At 59.6% G+C, this 20238-nt stretch overlaps 1 protein-coding gene across 5 annotated transcripts in view; it reads right to left on the reverse strand.

The window, feature by feature from the left end:
- Window positions 1-5301: 5301 nt before the first annotated feature.
- Window positions 5302-20238, reverse strand: part of FRMD6 (FERM domain containing 6) — a 39153-nt gene continuing 24216 nt past the window's right edge. For 3 of the 5 annotated variants that reach the window (XM_087746873.1, XM_087746870.1, XM_087746872.1), the window contains exons 2-14: window positions 16386-16568; window positions 15542-15632; window positions 15131-15273; window positions 14386-14462; window positions 13454-13640; window positions 12316-12471; window positions 11258-11323; window positions 11081-11149; window positions 10718-10892; window positions 9393-9728; window positions 9148-9273; window positions 8354-8445; window positions 5302-8234 (exon numbers count right to left, since the gene is read on the reverse strand). In XM_087746873.1, coding sequence (XP_087602999.1) covers window positions 7950-8234; window positions 8354-8445; window positions 9148-9273; window positions 9393-9728; window positions 10718-10892; window positions 11081-11149; window positions 11258-11323; window positions 12316-12471; window positions 13454-13640; window positions 14386-14462; window positions 15131-15273; window positions 15542-15632; window positions 16386-16484 — 1902 coding nt within the window. In that variant the 5' untranslated portion in view covers window positions 16485-16568 and the 3' untranslated portion in view covers window positions 5302-7949. Of the gene's footprint in view, window positions 8235-8353; window positions 8446-9147; window positions 9274-9392; window positions 9729-10717; window positions 10893-11080; window positions 11150-11257; window positions 11324-12315; window positions 12472-13453; window positions 13641-14385; window positions 14463-15130; window positions 15274-15541; window positions 15633-16385; window positions 16569-18856; window positions 19267-20238 lie in introns of those variants that run through there. The other 2 variants (XM_087746871.1, XM_087746874.1) reach the window with 2 other exon arrangements.

A 20238-nucleotide genomic window follows, 5' to 3' on the forward strand; every position in this document is an offset into this window, starting at 1 on the left:
GACCCCGCCGCCTCCCGCCCCTCACCCTGCCTCAGGCCCTCTCCTCTCCCTGCCCATGGCCCTGGCCGGGTCTCTGTCCCCAGCCCTGCCCGTTTCTGCCCCTTGTCCCTGTCCCCCCCTCCGCTTCCCCCCCGGACCCTGCACCCCGCACATGCCACGCACCAACCCCACAGCCCTCCCACCCACCCACCCACTGTACCCCCATCCTGCACCCCACACCCCTACACCCATCCCACACCCTGCACCCCCTACACCTATCACGTACCCTGCACCCCGCACATACCCCCACATCTCCCTTGCACCCCTCGCACACCCTGCACCCCACAACCCCCTGCACCCATCGCACACCCTGCACCCATCGCACACCCTGCACCCCACCCCCTGCCCCCCGCACATACCCCCACATCTCCCTTGCACCCCTCGCACACCCTGCACCCCACAACCCCCTGCACCCATCGCACACCCTGCATCCATCGCACACCCTGCACCCATCGCACACCCTGCACCCCACACCCTGCACCCCGCACATACCCCCACATCTGCCTTGCACCCCTCGCACACCCTGCACCCATCGCACACCCTGCACCCCACACCCTGCACCCCTCGCACACCCCGCACCTCACAACCCCCCTGCACCCCTTGCACACCCCACACCCTGCATCCACTGCACACCCTGCACCCCACAACCCCCTGCACCCCACAACCCCCTGCACCCCTCGCACACCCCGCACCCCACAACCCCCTGCACCCATCGCACACCCTGCACCCCACACCCTGCACCCCTCGCACACCCTGCACCCCACAACCCCCTGCACCCATCGCACACCCTGCACCCCACACCCTGCACCCCTCGCACACCCCACACCCCACAACCCCCTGCACCCACAGCCCCCCTGCACCCATCCCTGCCCTCTCTTGCCCCCCACACCTCACAGCTCCAAACCCCCCATGCCTGGATCCCCTCTTCTGCCCCCCAAGCCCCAACACCAGCACCTCTACCCCGGTGTGGGCCTGACCGCCCGACACGGGTGCCAGCCCCCCCGGCACCCCCAGCCCCCTCCCTGCCCCCCTCGAGCCCTTCCCAGCTCCGAATTTCCCCTCTGAGCCCCCCCGCCCCTCCAGCGCACAGCGCGGGGGAGCACCCAGCCCTCACTATTTGGCGTTTTCTTTTTCATCCATGTGAGCCCACATACCCAGTTTCTTAGGATTTCAGGTGGACGATTTCGGAGGCACAAGAGAGCTGGCAAGCGCTGGGGGCGGGGGGGTTGTAAGGCAGCCTTCTCCTTTCCTCCATCTGCACCCCAAAACATCTGCAGCCAGCCCAGCTGTGTGCTCACGGCTGGACCTTCAAGTACAAGGAGGTCTCAACAGCCCCACCTTACCCCTATACATTGAAAACACGTTACTGTGTTGCTGGGGCAGGGGGCATGGCAGAGCTGGGGGGCAGCACGGCCCCCCAAAACAGGGCGCTGCAAGCCGTGCCCAGGGCAGCACCTCTGGGTCCCGTGGGATGCAGCTCCCCGCGGGCGGTGGGCATGGGCTCCCTGCCCAGGGTGACAGCGGGACCCCCCGGGGTTGGCAGCGGTGGGCACGGGGGTGCTGCGTGTCACCCCGCCGCTGGTCCAGCTCTGCAGGGATCCTGGCGGAGAGCCGCTGGCTGCCATAAACCGGGTTTCCCCTCCCATTTCCACAGCAATGCTCCATGACTGATTTCCTTCAGCGCTGGCACCCCACCCTGCCACCCCCAGAGCCCACCCGCAGCTGCCCCTGGGGCCCTGGCACCCCCCCCCCGGGCAGCACCCAGCACAGGGCCGGGGCTGGCAGGGTCCCCCCACCCCACAGACGTGGAGCCGCCGACCCCAAACACAACGCAGGGGACGTGCGATGCTGCGGTAAATCAAAGCGTTGCATTCAATGGTCATTGCAGGGCGCAGAACATCCCCAGCCTACAGAGACACCGGCACAGGGGGTGTTTTTGTGATTGTCACCAGTTAATCGTTGGTGCCTGACTGGGGTGATGTCGCAGGGTCTGTCCAGCAATGCTTGTTTAGGAAAGGCCGATAAAAGGAGGATGCTCCGCAAGGCATCCAAGGACGAGAGGGAACGGCCTCAAGCTGCGCCAGGGGAGGTTTAGGTTGGATATTAGGAAAAACTTCACCGAAAGGGCTGTCAGGCCCTGGCCCAGGCTGCCCAGGGCAGGGGCTGAGTCCCCATCCCTGGAGGTATTTAAAAAACGGGTAAACGTGGTGCTCGACGACATGGTATAGATGGACTTGGCAGTGCTGGGGTAACGGCTGGACGCGATGATCTTAAGGGTCTTTTCCAACCTTGACGATTCTGTGATTCTATAAGGCACCCACCTGGGGACAGCCAGCGCCGCATTGACGCGGGAGAAAGCGCCACCCGCTTTGTTCGGGCAGCAAAATTTAAAAAACAAAAAGGATACTACTGCGACATTTCCCCTTTTTTAAGTGCATTTTGCAGTTGGCTCCGTAGAAGTGGCATTTGCATGTTGTCGCCCCTAAGTCTTCAAGCTCTCTGCCATGAAATGATGGCAGAAGATGCAAAATCTGGAAGTGGAGCGACTGGAGACGAAATGGCCCAAGCGCAGCCTTTTTGGGAAAGCTTAGATTTGCGAACCAGTAGTGCAGAGCAGCAGGAGGGCTGCCAGGACCGGGGAGCACTCCCGGGAAAAGGCCAGCGTGGGTGCAAGGCTGCCTGGGGACACGTCGGGATGGGAACCGGAGGACCTTTCCCTGCTGGGGACCTCTCCTGGGGTGAGCTGAAGGAGTAACAGGGGCCAAGCCATCGAATGCCTTCAAACAGAGGGGGATTCATTTAACAGCGTAGCTGGGGGTACCAGCCTTTGCTAGACACGGCGTACGGGGAGGGGACCCCCCCTCCCCTCCCTGTCCCCCCTGGGTGGCCGCGCTGGCTCGCTCTGCAGGCTCTTGCGCCAAAAACATTCAACATCTGGTTTTAGGAAAATTTAGGGGTTTTATAGGCCAAGGATGAAATCTAGAAGCTATACTTAGTAGCAGACAATGCAGCCCCCCCTCCCAGAAGTCGCTGGCTCCCTCCTGCGCCTCCCTCCTGCGCCGCCCCAAAAATGCCCGGCGTTAGCAGCAATCAGCAATTAGGCACCGAGACCCGCGGCCACCCGATGGTCAGCGCCCGCCTCGCTGAGGCCGAGGGCTATTTTTAGAGACCAAAGGGAAATCACTGGTAACATGCAATTATTTTCGGAGCCCGTAGAAAAGGCGCAGGATGCTCCCTGGCACCACTCCGCTGCGGATGCTGAGGGTGCCGGGAAGCAGGGATACCCCATGCTAGAGGTGCACGGCCCCACCTCTCCATCCCCATCCCTCTCCCAGGGTGTTTGGAGGAGGGATGGATGGCTGGCAAAGGCGGGCAGGCTCTAACGCAGGTCCCAGGGATGCCCCAGGCTCCTGGGGGGATGGCTCCAGTGGTCCCAGCGTTAGCGTGCACGTGGGCGCATCCAGGCCTGCAGGACAGAGGCGTGGGCTGGGAAGAACCAGTCAGGAAGCTTTACTGGTGCTGCTTCCCCATGGGAGAACAGGCTTTTCATCTTCATCATCATCTTCATCTTCTGCAGGAAATCTGGATTTTGCTGCTAATAACAGCGAACTCATCACATCAGACCGAGCAAACGGCCCTTATTTTCCTTCCCTACCCCTCGTGTCTCAGCCATTAGGAGCGGGCTGGGTGCGAGAGCGTCAATGCGCTGGAGAGCAAGCGATGCTCGGGGGACAGGGAAGGGCGCCATGGAGAGGCTGGGGTTGTCAGTGCCCCACGCAGCAGCTTTCCCTGACTGGGAAGTAGGTGCCACGATCAGCAAACCTGGCAAAATCAAGAAGAAAAGAGCTGGCTAATTATGTTCCGAGGAGTTTAATTAGTGCTAGTGGCGGGGGAGATGGGATGGGTGGCCCTGGGTGTTGGAGAGGGGGAAGGCTGCAGCACAAACCCTCTATCAGACGTTGGAGAATCCACACACTTCACCCAAAAACATCAACTCGGGAAAGAGAAAATGAAGAGTCTCCCCTGCCCACGTGCTTGCAGAGAGCGGGGCCTCGGGAAATCCCCGCCGGGCGCCTGGAGAGGAGCTGTCGGAGGCGGCAGCTCTGCCAGCATCCCCGCGCTCGGCCCGAGGCCAGGCGCTGTCCCAGGCTCTCAGGCAGGATCCCGCTCAGGGTCACATCTTTAACTAACACGGTGGAGCTTCCTCCCTTCGGGAAACTCACCCTGGTCCTGCTCCCAAATACCCATCCCACCCTCCCCAAGCCCACCGCTCCCAGCACAGGAGGAGGGAGAAAGGGGGATTAAAGGCAGGGAATGCGGCAAGCAGAGGACGGCCTGGCTCATCACACTGGTGACTGCTGCCTCTCCCACTGCCCGAGGGATCCGACAGCCCCAGGCCCCAGCCCGGTCCTGCAGCCCCTTGCTGGGGGGGCTGGGGGGTCTGGGGACAGGATATGGCCCCCCCAGACCACTGCAGTCCCCGCGCCCCAGGGCCCTGCTGCCGCCATCACCCAGGCTGAGGGGTGATGCCCATGCTGGGCTTCTCTGCCCTGGAAACAGGGGGGCATTTTTTGGGGGGGAATCATTAGGAACAAAGCAAATCACGCCTTGCTCAGCAGCCTGGCCAGGGCCAGGCGTGCCTGGGGCCAGCGTGGGGACACGGTGAGCTGTGGGCTAATGGCCCGTGGGGATGCTGGAGCCCGGCTGACGCCCCAGGGTGGTCCCCACTGCAAGCAGGGGGATGCCCCCAGTCCCACCGGGACTGCTGGGCTCACCCAGCTCTGTGACGGCAGCCACCGAGGAGGGGCTCAACCCCTTATGCCAGAGCAGAGCCCCTCCAGCTCCTACAAGTCGGGGGACCCCCCTGAGCATCCCACCCCGCACGGGGCTCAGCGGGATGCACGGCCAGAGCCATCGGCGCAGCACGGCGGCAAGGAGAGCAGGCACTCCCCTCCGCCACACTGACTGTGGCCACCCCCGTGTCTCACTTATTTCGGGAGCTTAACCCCGGCGACGGCTCCCGCAGGTCCCCCTCTGCCTCCTCCCAACGCGGAAGAGCTGGGACCGGGCACCACTTGCACAGAAATCCCCCAAAACCAGGATTGAAAGGATCAGCCCATCTGTCCCCCGGCCCAAGGCAGGCGTTGCCTTAACCTGTTCTCCAGAGCCGGACGATGCCGGAGCAGAGAGCACAATAAATGTAACACGTTCGTTAAATTCATACATTTCATCACTCACCAGCAGCATTTTAAAGAGGCGAAGTAATGCAAACAAGTGTCACTTTATTGTCGTTTCCAGCCGTACCACAAAAGGCACACAACAAACTTCATTGGTACAAAATAATTTGCTGCGGGGTTTTTGGATAGTTTTCCTTGTGTTTTTCTTTTGCAACACAGTCACTGGCTCTCCCATCGCCCTGACGGGAAGATCCTTTCACAGAAAGGACTATTTCGTTCCTGCAGACAGATAGCTCATTATTGCAGCGGCACGAAGGGCAGGCGGGCACGGCCACCCCGTCCCCCACGGGACCCACATGGCCACCCCGGCCACCTGCGGAATAAATGGCACCTCTGTGTCCCCCCCCGCCGGCTCGCCCAGCACCGCTCCCGCTTGCCCAGGGGCGAGCTCCGTTGCAGCCCCCGGCATTGCTCCAACCCCGGTTGGGACGCTTCGGTCCGGGTTCGGCTGCAGGATAATGGGGTGGGGGGGCCAAGAAATGGAGAGGCCCTGGGCTAGCTGCTCCCCCCCATGCTTTCTGAACAGCGTCGAGCGTTTCTTTACACAATTTACCCTTTTGCTCTCTCCAACTACGTGTTTCTGCAGAGTAGCGGGCGAGGGCCCCACGGAGGGCACCCGGGGCTCACCGGCGGAGGGGGTGCCAGCAGGACCCCCAGCTGGGTGCTGCAGCCCCGCTGCCTCACAGGGGCTGGCGCAGGGAAAAAAAAAAGAGGCTGGGGATGAATTTAGGGGATTTTTCCTGCCCATACCAGCCCGTGCGGTTCCAGCACGGCAGACCCATGCCGCTGGCGCACACACCGATCCCCTTGGCACGCTGTGAACCCAGCCGTGGATGGGGGTCTGGAGTGGGGCTGCTGCTAGCAAACACCAGCATCCCAGCCTGGGATGCGGTGCCCACAAAAGAGGCTTTTTGGGGTCTTTGCTGCCATTCCCCCCAAAGCCAGAGCGGGGCACATAGCCCTGAGCCCCCATGCAGCATCCCCCTGGCTGCCCCACACGGCTGTAGGGGAGATAAAGAGGCTCCAGGGGCCACCAGCCTCCTGCTCGCCCTGCCAGCCTTTGGCTTTCCCCATTATTTTCCCATAATATCCCTCGTGCCGGGCGAGATCAAGCCCTGGGGTGGGGCCAGGCTGGGCCGGTGCCACCGTCCCGCAGCGCAGAGCCACGGCAGTGCCCGACGCTCTCCCCTACCAGCTCCCCTATCGCCACAACACCGATTTTTTTGCACCGTCCCAATAGCTACGCTCCTTTTCTTTTGGTACTAGTTCCCCCTTCTCAGCTCCCTCCCCCAACATTTCTTATAAAAATAAGATTGTGCTTATTTATAAAAGAATATTTTTTTTTTTAAGAAAAGTTTCCAGTTAAAAAAAGGTGGTATATCAAAATATGGCAAAACTTTGGCTGTCCATCGCTAAACTCTAATTAAAAATATCGACTAAAAAGGCATTGTGCTGTGAATATTAGCTGCTGCAATGCTTTACCCTCCGGTACCGATGGTAAATATTACACCTGGGCAGGTTAGCTTCCCTAGGACACAATCAGAAGCCGCCCTTGGGTTTTTCTAGCACATCACCATCATCCTTTAGCAGAACTATTCAGACTGTAAAAGAGACTTAAAGACGCATGAAAAGCCTTGGTAAAATACAGCGGAGGCTGCGCCGGGAAGAGCCACACTTACAACGCGGTTGCATACGTATTCTTCTCGAGAGGAAAGTCGGTTTTCTCACCTTAGTGCTTAGAAAAAAATACGATTGTTTATACGGTTCATTAAAGAAGAGAGGCAGATCCTTTTGTATAAAAGGTATTTTAGAGCAGAAGTAAAATGCAAATGGGTCTATAAGATCCAGACATATATAAACATACATACCTCGATATATTTATATATGTAATCTCTATATATTCAAAGTTTGGGATGCATTATTGCAATATCCTTACAGATGACCTGTTCTTTTCCATTCTCCTTTGCTTTTGGTTTTCTTGGGTGGTTTTTTTTTTTTCCCTCAAAAAAAAAAAAAAAGACGACAAAACCCAAGCTGCAAACGGCTCCGAGAGCTGCCAGCCGCCTCGCTGGGACCGCTCTGGCCTGACCTCCACGTGTTTTTGGAAGAACGGGGTTGATGCTCTGCCCCAGCAGCCGCCGGCCGTGCCTTCCTCCATGGTACATCACCCGTCCCCGGCTGGTTATTGCTTAATTCTCCCTCCCCATACTGGCCTTTAGGGTATTTACATTTCTTTGGCTTGACTTGAACACAACAGTCTGGTGCTTTCTCTCCGGGTTGCCACCAAGCCACCGCCGGAGCCGCCGGCAGTGCTGAGGATGGGGGCAAGGAGGAGACGAGGCCACCTTGCCACAAGGCAATGAGAAAACACGGGTTGGCTTCCGCTAGCTCCAACGAGTTGCGCTCCTCCCAGTTGAAATAAGACAACTTGTGTTTTGCACAAACTCATCCGGAGGAGAAAGGATGCTGGGGGACCGCCAGCGGGGCTCCGCCATGCCCAGGGGTCTCCATCCTGCCCGCTGTCGGGGCGATCCTCCGAGTGCAATGGTTTCCACGGCCTCGGTTTGCAGGGAGTGGTGCGGGGGGGAAGGCGGCGTTGACGGCCCCCGACGCAGGGCAGGGAGCCCCAACCTCCCCCAAAGGGCAGGCAGCCAGTCCTGCCCCCCACGGCGCTCAGACGACGAACTCGGGGACTTCGTCGTGGGTGAGATCCAACGAGAAGTATTTGCTGGTTCTTTTGACGGGGAAAGTCTCCTGGATGTTGATGCACTGCTGGGCCAAGCAGCCGTTGCAGTAGAGCCCTTCCTCCTCCAGCCCGTGGGCGCAGCCAAAGGTGTAGCTCTGCGCTGTATCCTGGCAGAGGTTGGCCAACTGCAAGAAGTCCTTCTGGTAGAGCCGAATGTCATCCAGGCTCAGGCTGTGCCGGTCCGTCGATGTCTTCGGTTTCCTACACGTCGTCTGGGCAAAGCGGAGAGGGGGCTCAGGACCCTCTGGGGAGCCAAGGGGGTCGGGGAAACCCAAACCACCAGTGCCAGCAGGGCTTTGGGTTTCACCAAGGCTCCACCGGCACCACGTACCTGGGGTAAGGAGTCGGTGCTCTGCCCCCGCAGCTTCACCACCGTCTCTGAGGAGCTGGAGGTGGAGGAGCTGATCTCCTTCACGATTAGCCCTGCATGGGGGAGAGAGGAAGAGGAGGGTGCGAAGGTTATTTCGAGGCTTCTCAGCTCTCTTGGGATCTGCGCCCGCTGCCCCTGGGGGCTTGCCCTTGCTTTGGGGCAAAGGCGCCCTCAGCTCAAAGGGGCCCCGATGGCTCCGCTTGCACACAGCTTTACCTGCAAAGCGTCCCAAATTTGCACCAAAACAGCATCCAAAGCCATCCCCGGGGACCCTCGCACCCCGGAGACCTCCCAGCAGCACCCAGCACAGAGCTGGAAATACGGGTGACTCTCTGGGTGCAGGCACAGCTCCGGAGAAGCCAGGCTCACACGTGTGATAACAGCACCCGTGCTCATGGGAACAAGCGAGGGGATGTCATGAAAACGAGAGCAAGTGCCAGCAATTGAGAACATCGCCAAAACGATGTCCATTGCCTGCGGGCAGCTCCTGGCATCTCCAAATAACCCGGCGTGCCTGGGCACACGCCCCACTGCCACAGGGCGGCTGCATGGAGCATCAGTAAAAACCCCCTCTTCCCCGGGGAACCCCTTCTTTTTACAGCTTCACCAAATTTACCCCATCTCTCATTCAACCCAGTGGGCGAATGGCTTTTCCCGGCGTCCCAGATGGACACCTTGGAATAATTTTGCTCTGCCGAACAGCAAAGGTGCGACTGGCATTGGGGAATTGGCAATAAAAGCGGCCGCCGCCTTACCCGAGTGCCCGTTGAACTTGCGTGACAGCAGCATGTCCTCCGTGATGTAGACGCACATGTCGGGGCTCACCTCCATCTCGCCAGCCTGCTCCAGCTCCCGGGGGTCATCCACCAGCATCTCGATTTCTGCAGGTGGGAAGGAGGTGGGACGAGTCATTGCTGTGCACCTTCAGAGCACCCTCCAACCCAACCATCCGGTGAGACCCAAGCCGAAAAGCCCATGCTCAGGGCAGCCGGTGTCTCACCATCATCCTGGGAGTCCTCCTCCAGCCGATCCTTCCCACCGCTCTCCACCCCGGAGGTGTGGGAGCTGCCGTGGCTGGTCATGGAGCTGCAGGTCTTCAGCTTGCGGTGGGCGCCGGCGCTCGAGAAGCCATCCTCGGGTCCCATCTCCCTGGGTTTGGGGTCGGTCTCGATGCCCGAAGTGTGGGAGCTGCTGTGGCTGGCGGTGGAGTGCCGGGAGAGGCGCTTGTGCCGGATGCTGCCAGCGCTGCTGCCGCTGGCCCGCGAGCGCTTCTCCAGCTGCTCCATGTCCAGGTCGAGGGTGTCGCTGATGTACGACTCGCGGTACTGCTTCTTCTCTGCGAGGCCAGCAGCACACCGTCGGCATGCGGCAGCCTGCACCCCAACCCCCCGGCGTGCCCTGGCCCCCCCGGGAAGGGCACGGTCCCCTCTGGCACCCAGGCGCACCCAGGGCCACCGTCACCCACGCCCAGCGGGGTGGGACACCAGGAGCCAGCCCTGTCCTGGTGGCATTTGGAGATCGTGAGGTGGGGTGGGGAGCCTCAAACCTGCTGTGCTCTGTGCTGTGCCATCCTGCCAAAGGAGGATGAGGAGGAAGAGGAAGAAGAGGAGAAGGCAGAGCAGGAAGAAGAGGAGGAAGAATAGGAGGAGGAGGAGGAGGGGGAGGAGGAGAAGGAGGAGGAAGAAAAAAAAGAGGAGAAGGAGGAGAAAGAGGAGGAGGAGGAGGAGGAGGAGGAGGAGGAGAAGGAGGAGGAGGAAGAGGAGGAAGAAAAAAAAGAGGAGGAGAAGGAGGAGCAGGAGGAGAAAAAAAGAGGAAGAATAAGATGAGGAGGAAGAAGATGAGGAGGACGAGGAAGAAGAAAAGGGGGAGGAGGGAGAAAATGAGGAGAAAGAGGAGGAAGATGAGGAGGACAAGGAAGAAGAGGAGGAGGAAGAAGAGGAGGAGGAGGGGAAAGAGGAAGATGAGGATGAAGATCTTACATTTGCACAAGGGCTTTCTGAGCTTGGAGATGGGATGCGGGGCACTGGGAAGCGCTGCATTGAGGCACTGGGAGGAACTGGGCCATCCGGGCCCCCAGCGGAGCTTGTGCCCATCCCTAAGCAGCCGGGGCAGGTGTGTGGGCACCCAGCCCAGCCAGAAGAGGGTTTGCCTGTGGGGCAGGGCCAGGGTGCACCCACACACGGTCGAGGGGGACGTGGGGACAGCCACCCCCGACATGCTCCCAGCCACGGGGCTGGCACAAGGACCAGGCATTCGTGCAGATGGAAAAGCCGAGTGGGAGCCCAGCACCGGTGGGATTTGCACCCCGGGGCGGGGGACACCTACCCTCGTTCTCCTCCAGCTTGCGGACCTGGCGCAGGACGGGCTGCAGGTTCATGTAGAGCCGGTGGCTGCTGCTGAGCAGCTGCAGGAGGTGGCGGGAGCGCAGCGGGCAGCCCGTGTAGTAGATGAGCTTCCTGGCCGAGGGCAGCCCATCCGGCAGGATCTCAAACTTCTTACCCTACGTGGAAGAGGGGGAACATCAGCCCCAGAGAGAAAAATACTCTAATTCTCACCCAGTCCTGTTGCAGCCCACCTATTAACTTGCAATCACCCGGCTTGAGGTCTGTGCACCGCCACCCCATGCCCAAATCAGAGCCCGGGAGCGACACGGGCAGGGATGCTCTGCCTGGGGATGGCGGCACTCACCACGAACACCAGTTTCCCCACGTTTGTCCAGGGGAAGTCGTAGAGCAGCTGCTTTTCTTCATCCAAGTTCTGCAAAAAGAGGAGAGGCAGACCCGGCTGAGGGTGCCGGCAGGGGCTGCCCACACCTGCCCAGCAGCGGGCAGGGAGCCGAGCCGTCGCCCTTGCTCAGCCGCCTACCTGGAAGATCTGGATGCCCCGTGTCGTCAGCCCCAGCGTCAGGGAGGCCTCCACCTCCCTTTTGTCCTAAGGGGAAAAAAAATAGATGGTTTTAAATACACCATTTGCAGCATGAAGTGGATAAATCAGCCCCCCCCAGCCCAAGTATCCTTCTCTAATCACCCCATCTCCCGCGCAGCAACAACAGCCGCAGGCAGGAGGTGCCACGGTAATCATAGAATCGTTTAGGTTGGAAAAGACCCTTAAGATCACCGAGTCGGGCCGTTTAATTAACGATGCACACATCGCCCGGTCGCATCCTCTAACACCTCCCCAGTCTCACCTCCCAGGCCCCTGCCACCTCCGTCACCGCCCAGAAACACCCCAGCTGAAGGGTCTGGAAAAGCAGTTTTAACCTCAGAGAACTTGGAAGGACCTTCAGAAACAGAGCTGGGGCACTTTTACGCTTGAGCCCAACCTGCTCCTGTGCCGGCACAGAGCGGGTGACGGCGGGGCAGCTCACCCTGCCTGCAGCAGCACAGGTCACCCCAGCCACACACACGGCCACTGTCCCCCATGCACATCTCCCTGGGAGGCTGGCAACAGGTTTTATTTTTACAGCCCTTTTTAACAACGCCGTGCTCAGATGCTCTCTGTACTTGCCATTCCCTGTGCTCTCCCAAAGGCTTCTCTTCTTTAAGGATGCTACAAAATGGTTTGCGAAGCACCAGCTCCCAGCAAACAATTTGCTCTGTTCCCAGCAGAAAAAAACAGCCTATATTTCTTAAGGAGGGGATACCAAAAAATAAGATCCCAGAAACCTCACGGCTGCCTCCCCACACCCCGGCAAACCTCTCGCCTCTCCGTAACTTGTAGAAAATGGCAGGACTATAAAAAGCTGCATCTCCCTGCCTCCGGGAGCGAAGCACTGCCCTCGAGACCGCTCTGCTCCAGCCAGCCAGTGCCAATGCAAACGCGGCTCTTCCCAAAATACCTCAGAAATTGCTCGGCAGTTGCTCCTTTCAATAAAAGGCAGCCCTGAACCGAAAGCCCAGCCTGGGCTCGCGGCCGGGGCTCACCTTGTACAACCTGTAGTAGTGTACAGCCACGTCGTCCAGCCGGACGGCCTCCTTGATGTACTTGAGATGGGCTTCGGAGGCCGTCAGGGCAAACTGATCTTTGTGCATGTTTGGGACGTGCTTCAGGATGTAGTCCTTGCCCCTCTTCGCAACCACCTGTTTGGAAGAGAAGAGAAGCTCAGCTCGTCCAGGGGAGCCGCTCCGTGCTCACTCGGGGCCGGCCGCCAGCCCCAGCGCTCCCGGGCAGCGGCGATTTCCAGGGAGAAGGGAAATCGGAGCAATACGCTCCGTTATGGAGACCTGCAAGTAAAAATAAAATAGATACAGCAGCCAACAACTCCTCCCCAGCAGGATTTCCCACTGGGAAGTGCATGTTTGCTCCGTGTGCCCGCCCCATGGAGCTCACACCACCGGTGACACCCATGCCGGTACAGGGAGAGCGACACACGGAGTCCCTGCGTGGCTGGGGACATGGCCCCGGGGCCATCGCTCCTCAGCAACATGTACAACTTGGTTGTGGGTACCTGGCGCCAGGCCCTCGCTGCGGGGATGGGGGTCCCTGCCGAAGGGGGGCCCAGCCAGGAGCTGCCTGAGCCACTGCCGTGCCATACGGCACCGCTCCCGGCTGCGCTCCTGCGCAATGCCGTCGGGACGGCATTGCCCCAGCGCTCAGCTCTGCCTGCCGGTCGGAGGTGACCTGGGGCTGCGTGTCACCCTGTGCTCTGCCTCAGTTTCCCTCCAGGACTGTCCCAGGAGCTGCCTACACCCATGGCCACTGTCAGCACGGAGGACACCGGTTCCCAAAGGGCCGCATAGCCTGAAGAGGTGCCCACGATGATGTCTGGGGTGATGCTGCGACGGCACGTGGCATGCAGGGAAGGCCCCGCGAGCATCCCTGCAGCACACAGGGAAATCCCCAGCAGTGGCATGGGCTGCCCCAGCCACCGCACCGACCCCAACCCTCCCTGCCTGCAGCTATTTGCAGCCCCGCAGTTGTCAGAGGTTATTAATAACCAGGACTAAGCCGGAGACAGGGAGGCAGCAGGAACGCCGGCCACCCGGGAAGCCTCCAAGCAGCCCAGCATCAGCAGCATCGCAGGGGTTCAAGCGAGCGGGGACCCCGTCACAGCGCACTTACCCAGGCAGGGAAATAGGCTTCGGGCTCGAAGTACTTCCCGTAGTGCTTGTTGCGCTTGAAGTCGCCCAGGTCGGCTTGGAGGGCGAAGGCGGTGAGGAGGAAATAAGCCTCCTCGCGCAGCACGCACTGGGAGTGCAGCACTTGCTTCCGCAGGTGCCAGTAGTAGTAGTAGCGCGCCGTCCGGTCGCTGCGGGGGAGCAGAGGAGAGAGGGGAGGATTGGGGAGCCAGCGGGACACCCACCCACCGCCCAGCCCAGGGGGTGGGAGACAACTCCGGCACCTTCCTCCCGGTGGGAAGCTGCTACGGAGGGAGCAAGGGTGGGTGCTGAGTCGTGTGCTCCCTTTTCCCCCGTTCGTTAAAGCCGGGCTCCCATTAGGTGACGCAAAACCGCAGCCACTTTGCTGTGCTGAAATTTCCAGGCCTCCGGCAGCCGGAATTAATCCCCCCAAAAGCATCCTTGCATGGCTGCAGATGCCCTCATGTCCCCACATGCCCAAGACCCTAAAAATCATTTTTTCCCTGAAACAGGCCCTCCAGCTCCCACCCAGCCACAGGCACATGCGTGAATTAAAATCAGGCTGTGCTGCAGGTTAAGCTGTGACAAAACCCTAAACACCATGTCCCCAGCCCCCCAAAAGGCTTCCTCCTCGCAGCGTCCCCACCGGCCCCTGGCACCCGGCCACAAACAGCCCCAACAGAAGGGACGAGCTTTTGGATGCATGAGCAGCATCCCGCAGCGTCCCGCAGCATCCTGCAGTGTCCTGCAGCATCCCACAGCGTCCCGCAGCATCCCACAGCATCCTGCAGCATCCCGAGGCTGCGCAGCCCCAGCGAGCGGTGCCCGAGCCAGGGGCACCCCAGGGTGCTCCCCTGCCAGCCGCTGGCCCAGGCTGGGTGCCCACCGCGGTGGGGACAGGTGGGTGCACCCTACCTGATCAGCCTGCCGTTCTCCACGTAGTACTGCACTCGGAAGTGGATGATCATCGGGGGGCCAAACTGGTCAATCCCCTGGAACGGAGGACATATTCAGGACTGCTGCGAAGACCCCGGCATCGTGCCCCGGCCCCTCGCCTTGGCTCGCCCGGGGCCATCACGGCCACCCCCTTGCCCCCCACAGGGTGAAAGCCGCAGGGCAGAGTTCACTCACTAACGCCAATCGCATTTTTTTTCCTGAATTAGAGTTTGACACCTATTTTTTTCCCCAATATGCTGAAACATGAAGGGGATTTGGATTTAAAGGAGCAGGAGGCTGGGTTTGAGACCCCTGGGGTCTGCAGCCCCCCACCGCCGCTGTCCCTCCCCAGCCCGTCCCCCACCAGTCCCCGTCCTGGCACCAGCATGGGAGCCGTCACACCAGCCCCCTTGGCACGTTGCAGTGAAATAATTAAAAGGTACTTTGAGGGGAAAAAAGCCAAACGCTTGATTTTAGAAACTGGAAGAAAGGGAGACCTTAAAAATTGTGCTGAAATACAAGGAAACGAGGGAGGAAAAAATTCCCACCACCGGGGTGGGGAGCACGGAGGATGCGTCCCCAGCTGGGGCATGTGGTGGCACTTGGGGCAACCTGGGGCCATCAAACACCATCCGTGTCTTGTTTTGCACGCCCACCCTGCCGCCCTGCGCTGGCAAGTGCCCCCCCGCCCCTCGGCTGCGTTTTCCCGTGTCCTGGAAGTGACCTGCGATGGGGACAGAGGTGGCGTTACTGCCGTCAGCTCTCCATGCAAGACCTCACCGCTGACCTTGCTGGCCTCCTTCTTCCACTCCTTGGGGCAGTACTTGTAGAGTTTCTGGGCCAGGTCCATGTACACGTGCTCATTGTCTGGGTGGGACAGAAGTGGCATCAGCATCCCCCGTGTGTCCCCTGCATCCCTGCCCTGGCCCCCCCCGACCCATCGGCGGGTGGTACGGGAGGGTCCATAACCTCCTCGTCACCTAATGAGAGGCCACCAAAGGGCTGGGTGAATCTGCACCCACCTTTGGGCAAACATGCACCCCCGACCTGGTAGCACTGCACCTTGCCGAGCTGTGATGGCATCAGGCTGGACAAGCCGTGAGCACCGAAGCCATGCCATAAGCCCCTGACTTACTCTGGATGACGCTGAGCCCAAAGAGGTGACAGTCCTTCAGCCTCAGGAGGTCACACACCTGCACCAGTAACTCGTGGCACAAAATCTTCACCTGCAAAAAAAACCCACACGCGATCCCCACTGCATCGGTCAGCCGGGGAGCTGAGCCGGGCGGGCAGCACCCAACCCCGCCCCGGGTCCCCGAGCAGGACCGGGGGGTGACAGGCTGGGCTACGGGGCTCATTTTCCCATGGGGCTAACATGTAAATCCCCAAAAGCGGGCTCCCACCCTGGGGTGCAGGACCAGAGCTCTCCCAGCGATGGGATGCACGGGGGACCACAAGGCAGCTCAAGAGCAGCGTGCGGTGGTGGAGACCTCGCTGCAACCAGCCCAGTGCCGGGGAGATGGCTTTGGGGGCAGAAAACAGAATATCAGGTGGTGGGGAATTAAAAAAATAAAAAGTGGAGGAATTTTATGTTAAATACTACATCTGAATCAGAGCCAAATCCCCCTCCTGCTTATTTGCTGGGGTACCCGAGGTTGAATTGCCATCCACCAGGGATGCACGGAGCGAGGACCGAAGGAGGAAGGACTGCCCGCTCCTCGTCGTGCCGCCCCGCGGGATGGCATGCAGCGGGTCACCCGCCGAAAACCAGCAGCACATCGAGTAAAGAAGAAGCAGGAGAGCGTAAAACGTTGCTGCAGCCTTCAGGAGGAATAACTCGTGTGCATTTCTCCATCAGGGAGAGAGCAGGCAGGCTCAAAATTAAAACCAGAGCTTGCAAATGCACACGGTTGCAAGCCCCTGGGTGTGATGAACATGTCGATGCTCAGGGGGTTTCCCCAGCCACCGTGCCGCCTTACGTTGATGATGATGTTGAGGGAGTCGTCATTGGGGAGGAAGATGCAAACGCTGCGGCGGTCCTGCATGACTCTGTTGTTGTGGAAGGTCAGTTTGTTCATCGTGGTCCGGGCTCGGGGCTCGGGGCAGGCGGCGGGCACCTCACCGGCGGGCCGGGGCGGCCTCGGTCCCCGCGGGCGCCATTCCTGCGGGCGAGAGAGGGGCTGAGCCCTGTGCACAGCACCCCCGGCTTCCCGCACCCCGATGTGGGCATCCTTCCTACCCATCACCACGTCCCCCAGCAGTGGGGGGTCACAGGGGATGCCCCGAAACCCCCGAGCGCACCCCACCACAGCCACCCCGCATCCCAACCTCGGCGCCGCGGTTAGGGCAGCGCAGGATCGCAGCCCAGCCCCAAAAAACCTGACCCAGCAGTTTTATTCTCCCGGCTCGGGTTCAGAAAAACCTCAGGAAAGGCTTTCCCGGCATCATTAAAAAAACCAAAAGTCTATCTGCTGGGAACAAACCCGGCTCTGCCGGCGAGGAGCGGCATGGCGACGCGGGAGGTTTTGCTGGCAGCAGCAGAATGGCGAGGGGCCGGTGCGGGGTCCTGCGGCAGGACCCCCGCGTCCCCTCCAGCGCCACCTCCCCCTGCTCCAGCTCTTTACAGGGGTTAAATAAAACCAAACCATGCGCTAACAGCCATTTGCAGATGGGAATCGCCGTCCCTTGGCATTTCCCAGTGTTCGCCTAAATCTGTACCAGGGCTGAGCGGGCGAATCCATCCTAGCACTAACCCCAGGCAATTCGGTTTTGTCTTATTTTCAAGAGCAAATATTCCTTAAGCCCTTTTTACCCCACGACCAGCCCTGGGGACACAAATGCACGGATCTTTAAACTCTAAACTAGTTCACCCTTTTCCTAACCATAGATTTATGCTGGCACTGGGGGCAGTATAGTGTCGCCCTCTTCACCAAATATTTGCTTTGGTCTAAATGAAAATGCCTTTGGCTTCCAAAACAGTTTAACTTGCATATTTGTACAGCAGGGAAAAACGTGCCCTGAGGTGACTTTGTGTTAGGTAGTTACTGGGGTTTTGCAGAAGTTGGGAAATCCAGAGGTGATGCTCTCTCGCCATGCCGCTCTGGGTTTGCAGCACCGAGGCCCTGCACAGTTGTGCAGCATGGCCATGCATTGCATCTGTGCATCGTGGCCGTGCATTATGGCCGTACACTGCATCCATGCATTGTGGCGGTGCACTGTGGCCATGCATTGCATCCACGTATCACAGATGTGCATCGTGGCCGTGCATTGCATCCGTGTATCACAGACATGCATCGTGGCCATGCATTGCATCCGTGTATCACAGCCGTGCATCGTGGCCATGCATTGCATCTAAGCATTGCATCCGTGCATTGTAATGGTGCATTGTGGCCATGCATTTCATCTGTGTATCACAGACGTGCATCGTGGCCATGCATTGCATCTATCCATTGCATCCATGCATTGTGGTGGTGCATTGTGGCCATGCATCGTGGCCTCGTATTGCATCTGTGCATTGCGTTTGTGCATTGTGGCCGCGCATCGTGGCCACGTATTGCATCTGTGCATTGCATTTGTGCATTGTGGCCATGCATCGTGGCCATGCATTGTGGCTATGTGTTGCATCTGTGCATTGCATTTGTGCATTGTGGCCATGCATCGTGGCCACGCGTTGCACCCGTGCATTGTGGCTATGCATCGCGGCTGTGCCTCGCATCTATGCATCATGGTCAGGTATTGCATCTATGCATTGCAGCTGCACATCATGGTCATGCATTGCATCCACGCACTGCAGCTGTGCATTGCAGCCATGCCCGGACACGATTGATCCCAACTGGAAGCAAACAGCGCAGCGGACGGGTTGGTTTCAAGGTTCATTAAAAACCACAGCGGTGAACAAAACGGGGCTGAAGGTATTTGGCAAACATCCTCGCCCCGGCCGGGCGCCCAGCAGCTCTCGTGCGCCGACGCGGGGCTGGGCGTGAAGCAACTTGTGCTGGCTGTGGCAGGGAGGACGCCACGTCCCTGGCAAAGCAGCCGTGCCCCGGGGCACCCACCAGCACCCTCCACACCCCGCTCCCACCCGAAGCTCTCCTGCACCCAACGGGTGCACCAGAGCATCTTCCTACCACAGCCCTGTGGGCTACAACCGGCTCAAAACTACAGCCACAGGCACAAACCACCGGATTTATTGGTAAAACCATCACCAGGAGGTTATTCTCTGCCGCCAGCACCACGGCATCAGCCCTGCACACCCGGGGCCCCGCAGCATCCCTGCCGTGGGAACCAGCCCCGAGCAGCCGGTCGGGAACCGGTCCCTCCTTGGCCACAGCCTTTGCACCAAGCCCTGCTCACAGCGGGATCCCCGAGGAAAACACCTTCTTACAAGAACTTGGAAATGAAACCAAGACTTCAAGGCACTGGCAAAAACCCCAGTGTCACAGCTCATCACCTCGCTGCCTGCAAATTGCCTTCAGAAACCAAGCAGGTGCTGGGCATCGGGCCCCGCCGTGCAGCTTGGGCGTCCCACGGGAGAGCTTCCCCGCGGCACCATGCCACTCTTGGCATCCCGGGGCCGTTCGTTCCCGTGCCAGTCAATATATTCACTCCTCCTCCTGCAGCCTGAATTGATTCCTGAGCAGCGGGGACTAAAACACGCGACCTGGCGTCAGCGGAGCATGGGCATCATGCGGCTCGGTGGGGATGGCACCGCTGGAGCCAAAGAAAACATCTCCCTCAGCAGCGGCTCTACCTGCGAGGGCAAGCAAAACACTGGAGGAAAAAACAACATGTATTTTGGTATTTGTATAGAAAATGCTTCAGTTCCTGCTGCTGAATGATAACGTCCCATCAGACAGCCTTGCTCTCCATGTAGGGCACCATGGGGGTGGCTGGTGGCTTTGCGAGACCCCCTTCAGCTCCAGGAGCTTCCCCTGGGGCTCTGCCAGCCCCTCTGCGAGCCGGAGCCGCGGCAGATTTAGCAAGTGGGCACAAAAAGGCCTTTCCAGGGCGATGTGCCTCCAGCAGCCTCGGCCAGAGGCCGGCAAATTCTTTCCGAGCATCTGCTGTTCATTCCTACAATGTCAGCTTTGATTCCCCGGGACCCCGCGCCGCTGCCCTCGCCGAGTCGCTTCTGCTCCGGTGCAAGCGCAGACAGGAGGCACAAACATGCCCGGCTCCGAGCTGGAAAAAGCCTGGATTGCTGGGAGAGCTGCCCTGGAACGCCGCGCCGGGGGGGTGACACGGGTCACCCGAGCGGTAACCTCCACCCCGGGCAGTTTTGCAAGGGGTTTTCCATCCGGAGAGCAAAGCCAGCTGGAAAAAAACACTGGGAACGAGGACTCGGGTATGGATTAGCCTCCGCAAAGCCAGGAGATCCAGGTCTTCCAGCCACGCTTTCCCTGCTATAGGGAAAAGAGCATTAAAATTCCATAGGAATGCACTGCAAACCCCTTATGCGCTTTGTAACTCTGGGGCTACGTAGAGAAAATCCCTCGATCCGCTGCGGTTTTCGGCCCCGGCTGCTGGAATACCGTCTCCCTCCCTGGTACCAACGCCACGGGATAAACCCCGTCACAAAGCCTTGCTGTAAAGAAAACATCACGCCGTAAACTTGCCGGCCGGCACGGCTTGGAAAAGCAGCTCGGGCCGTTGCTGCTGACTCGGCGGGGGATTTATTCAGCACGGGGTCTTGCAAACACGGCTGAGGGCAGGCAGAGGCTAGGCCCGGTTCAGACAGAGGTGCCGAAGCAGCGTGCCAGGCTCTTGTAGGAAACATAAATTTGGATGCAATTCCAGGGTTGGGGATTTAGCATCGCTTGAACTTGCCGGCTG

Source organism: Nipponia nippon, unplaced genomic scaffold (assembly GCF_047370975.1).
Source record: "Nipponia nippon isolate SJK-2023a ecotype South Korea unplaced genomic scaffold, ASM4737097v1 scaffold_11, whole genome shotgun sequence".
In the NCBI taxonomy this organism is placed as follows: domain Eukaryota; kingdom Metazoa; phylum Chordata; class Aves; order Pelecaniformes; family Threskiornithidae; genus Nipponia; species Nipponia nippon.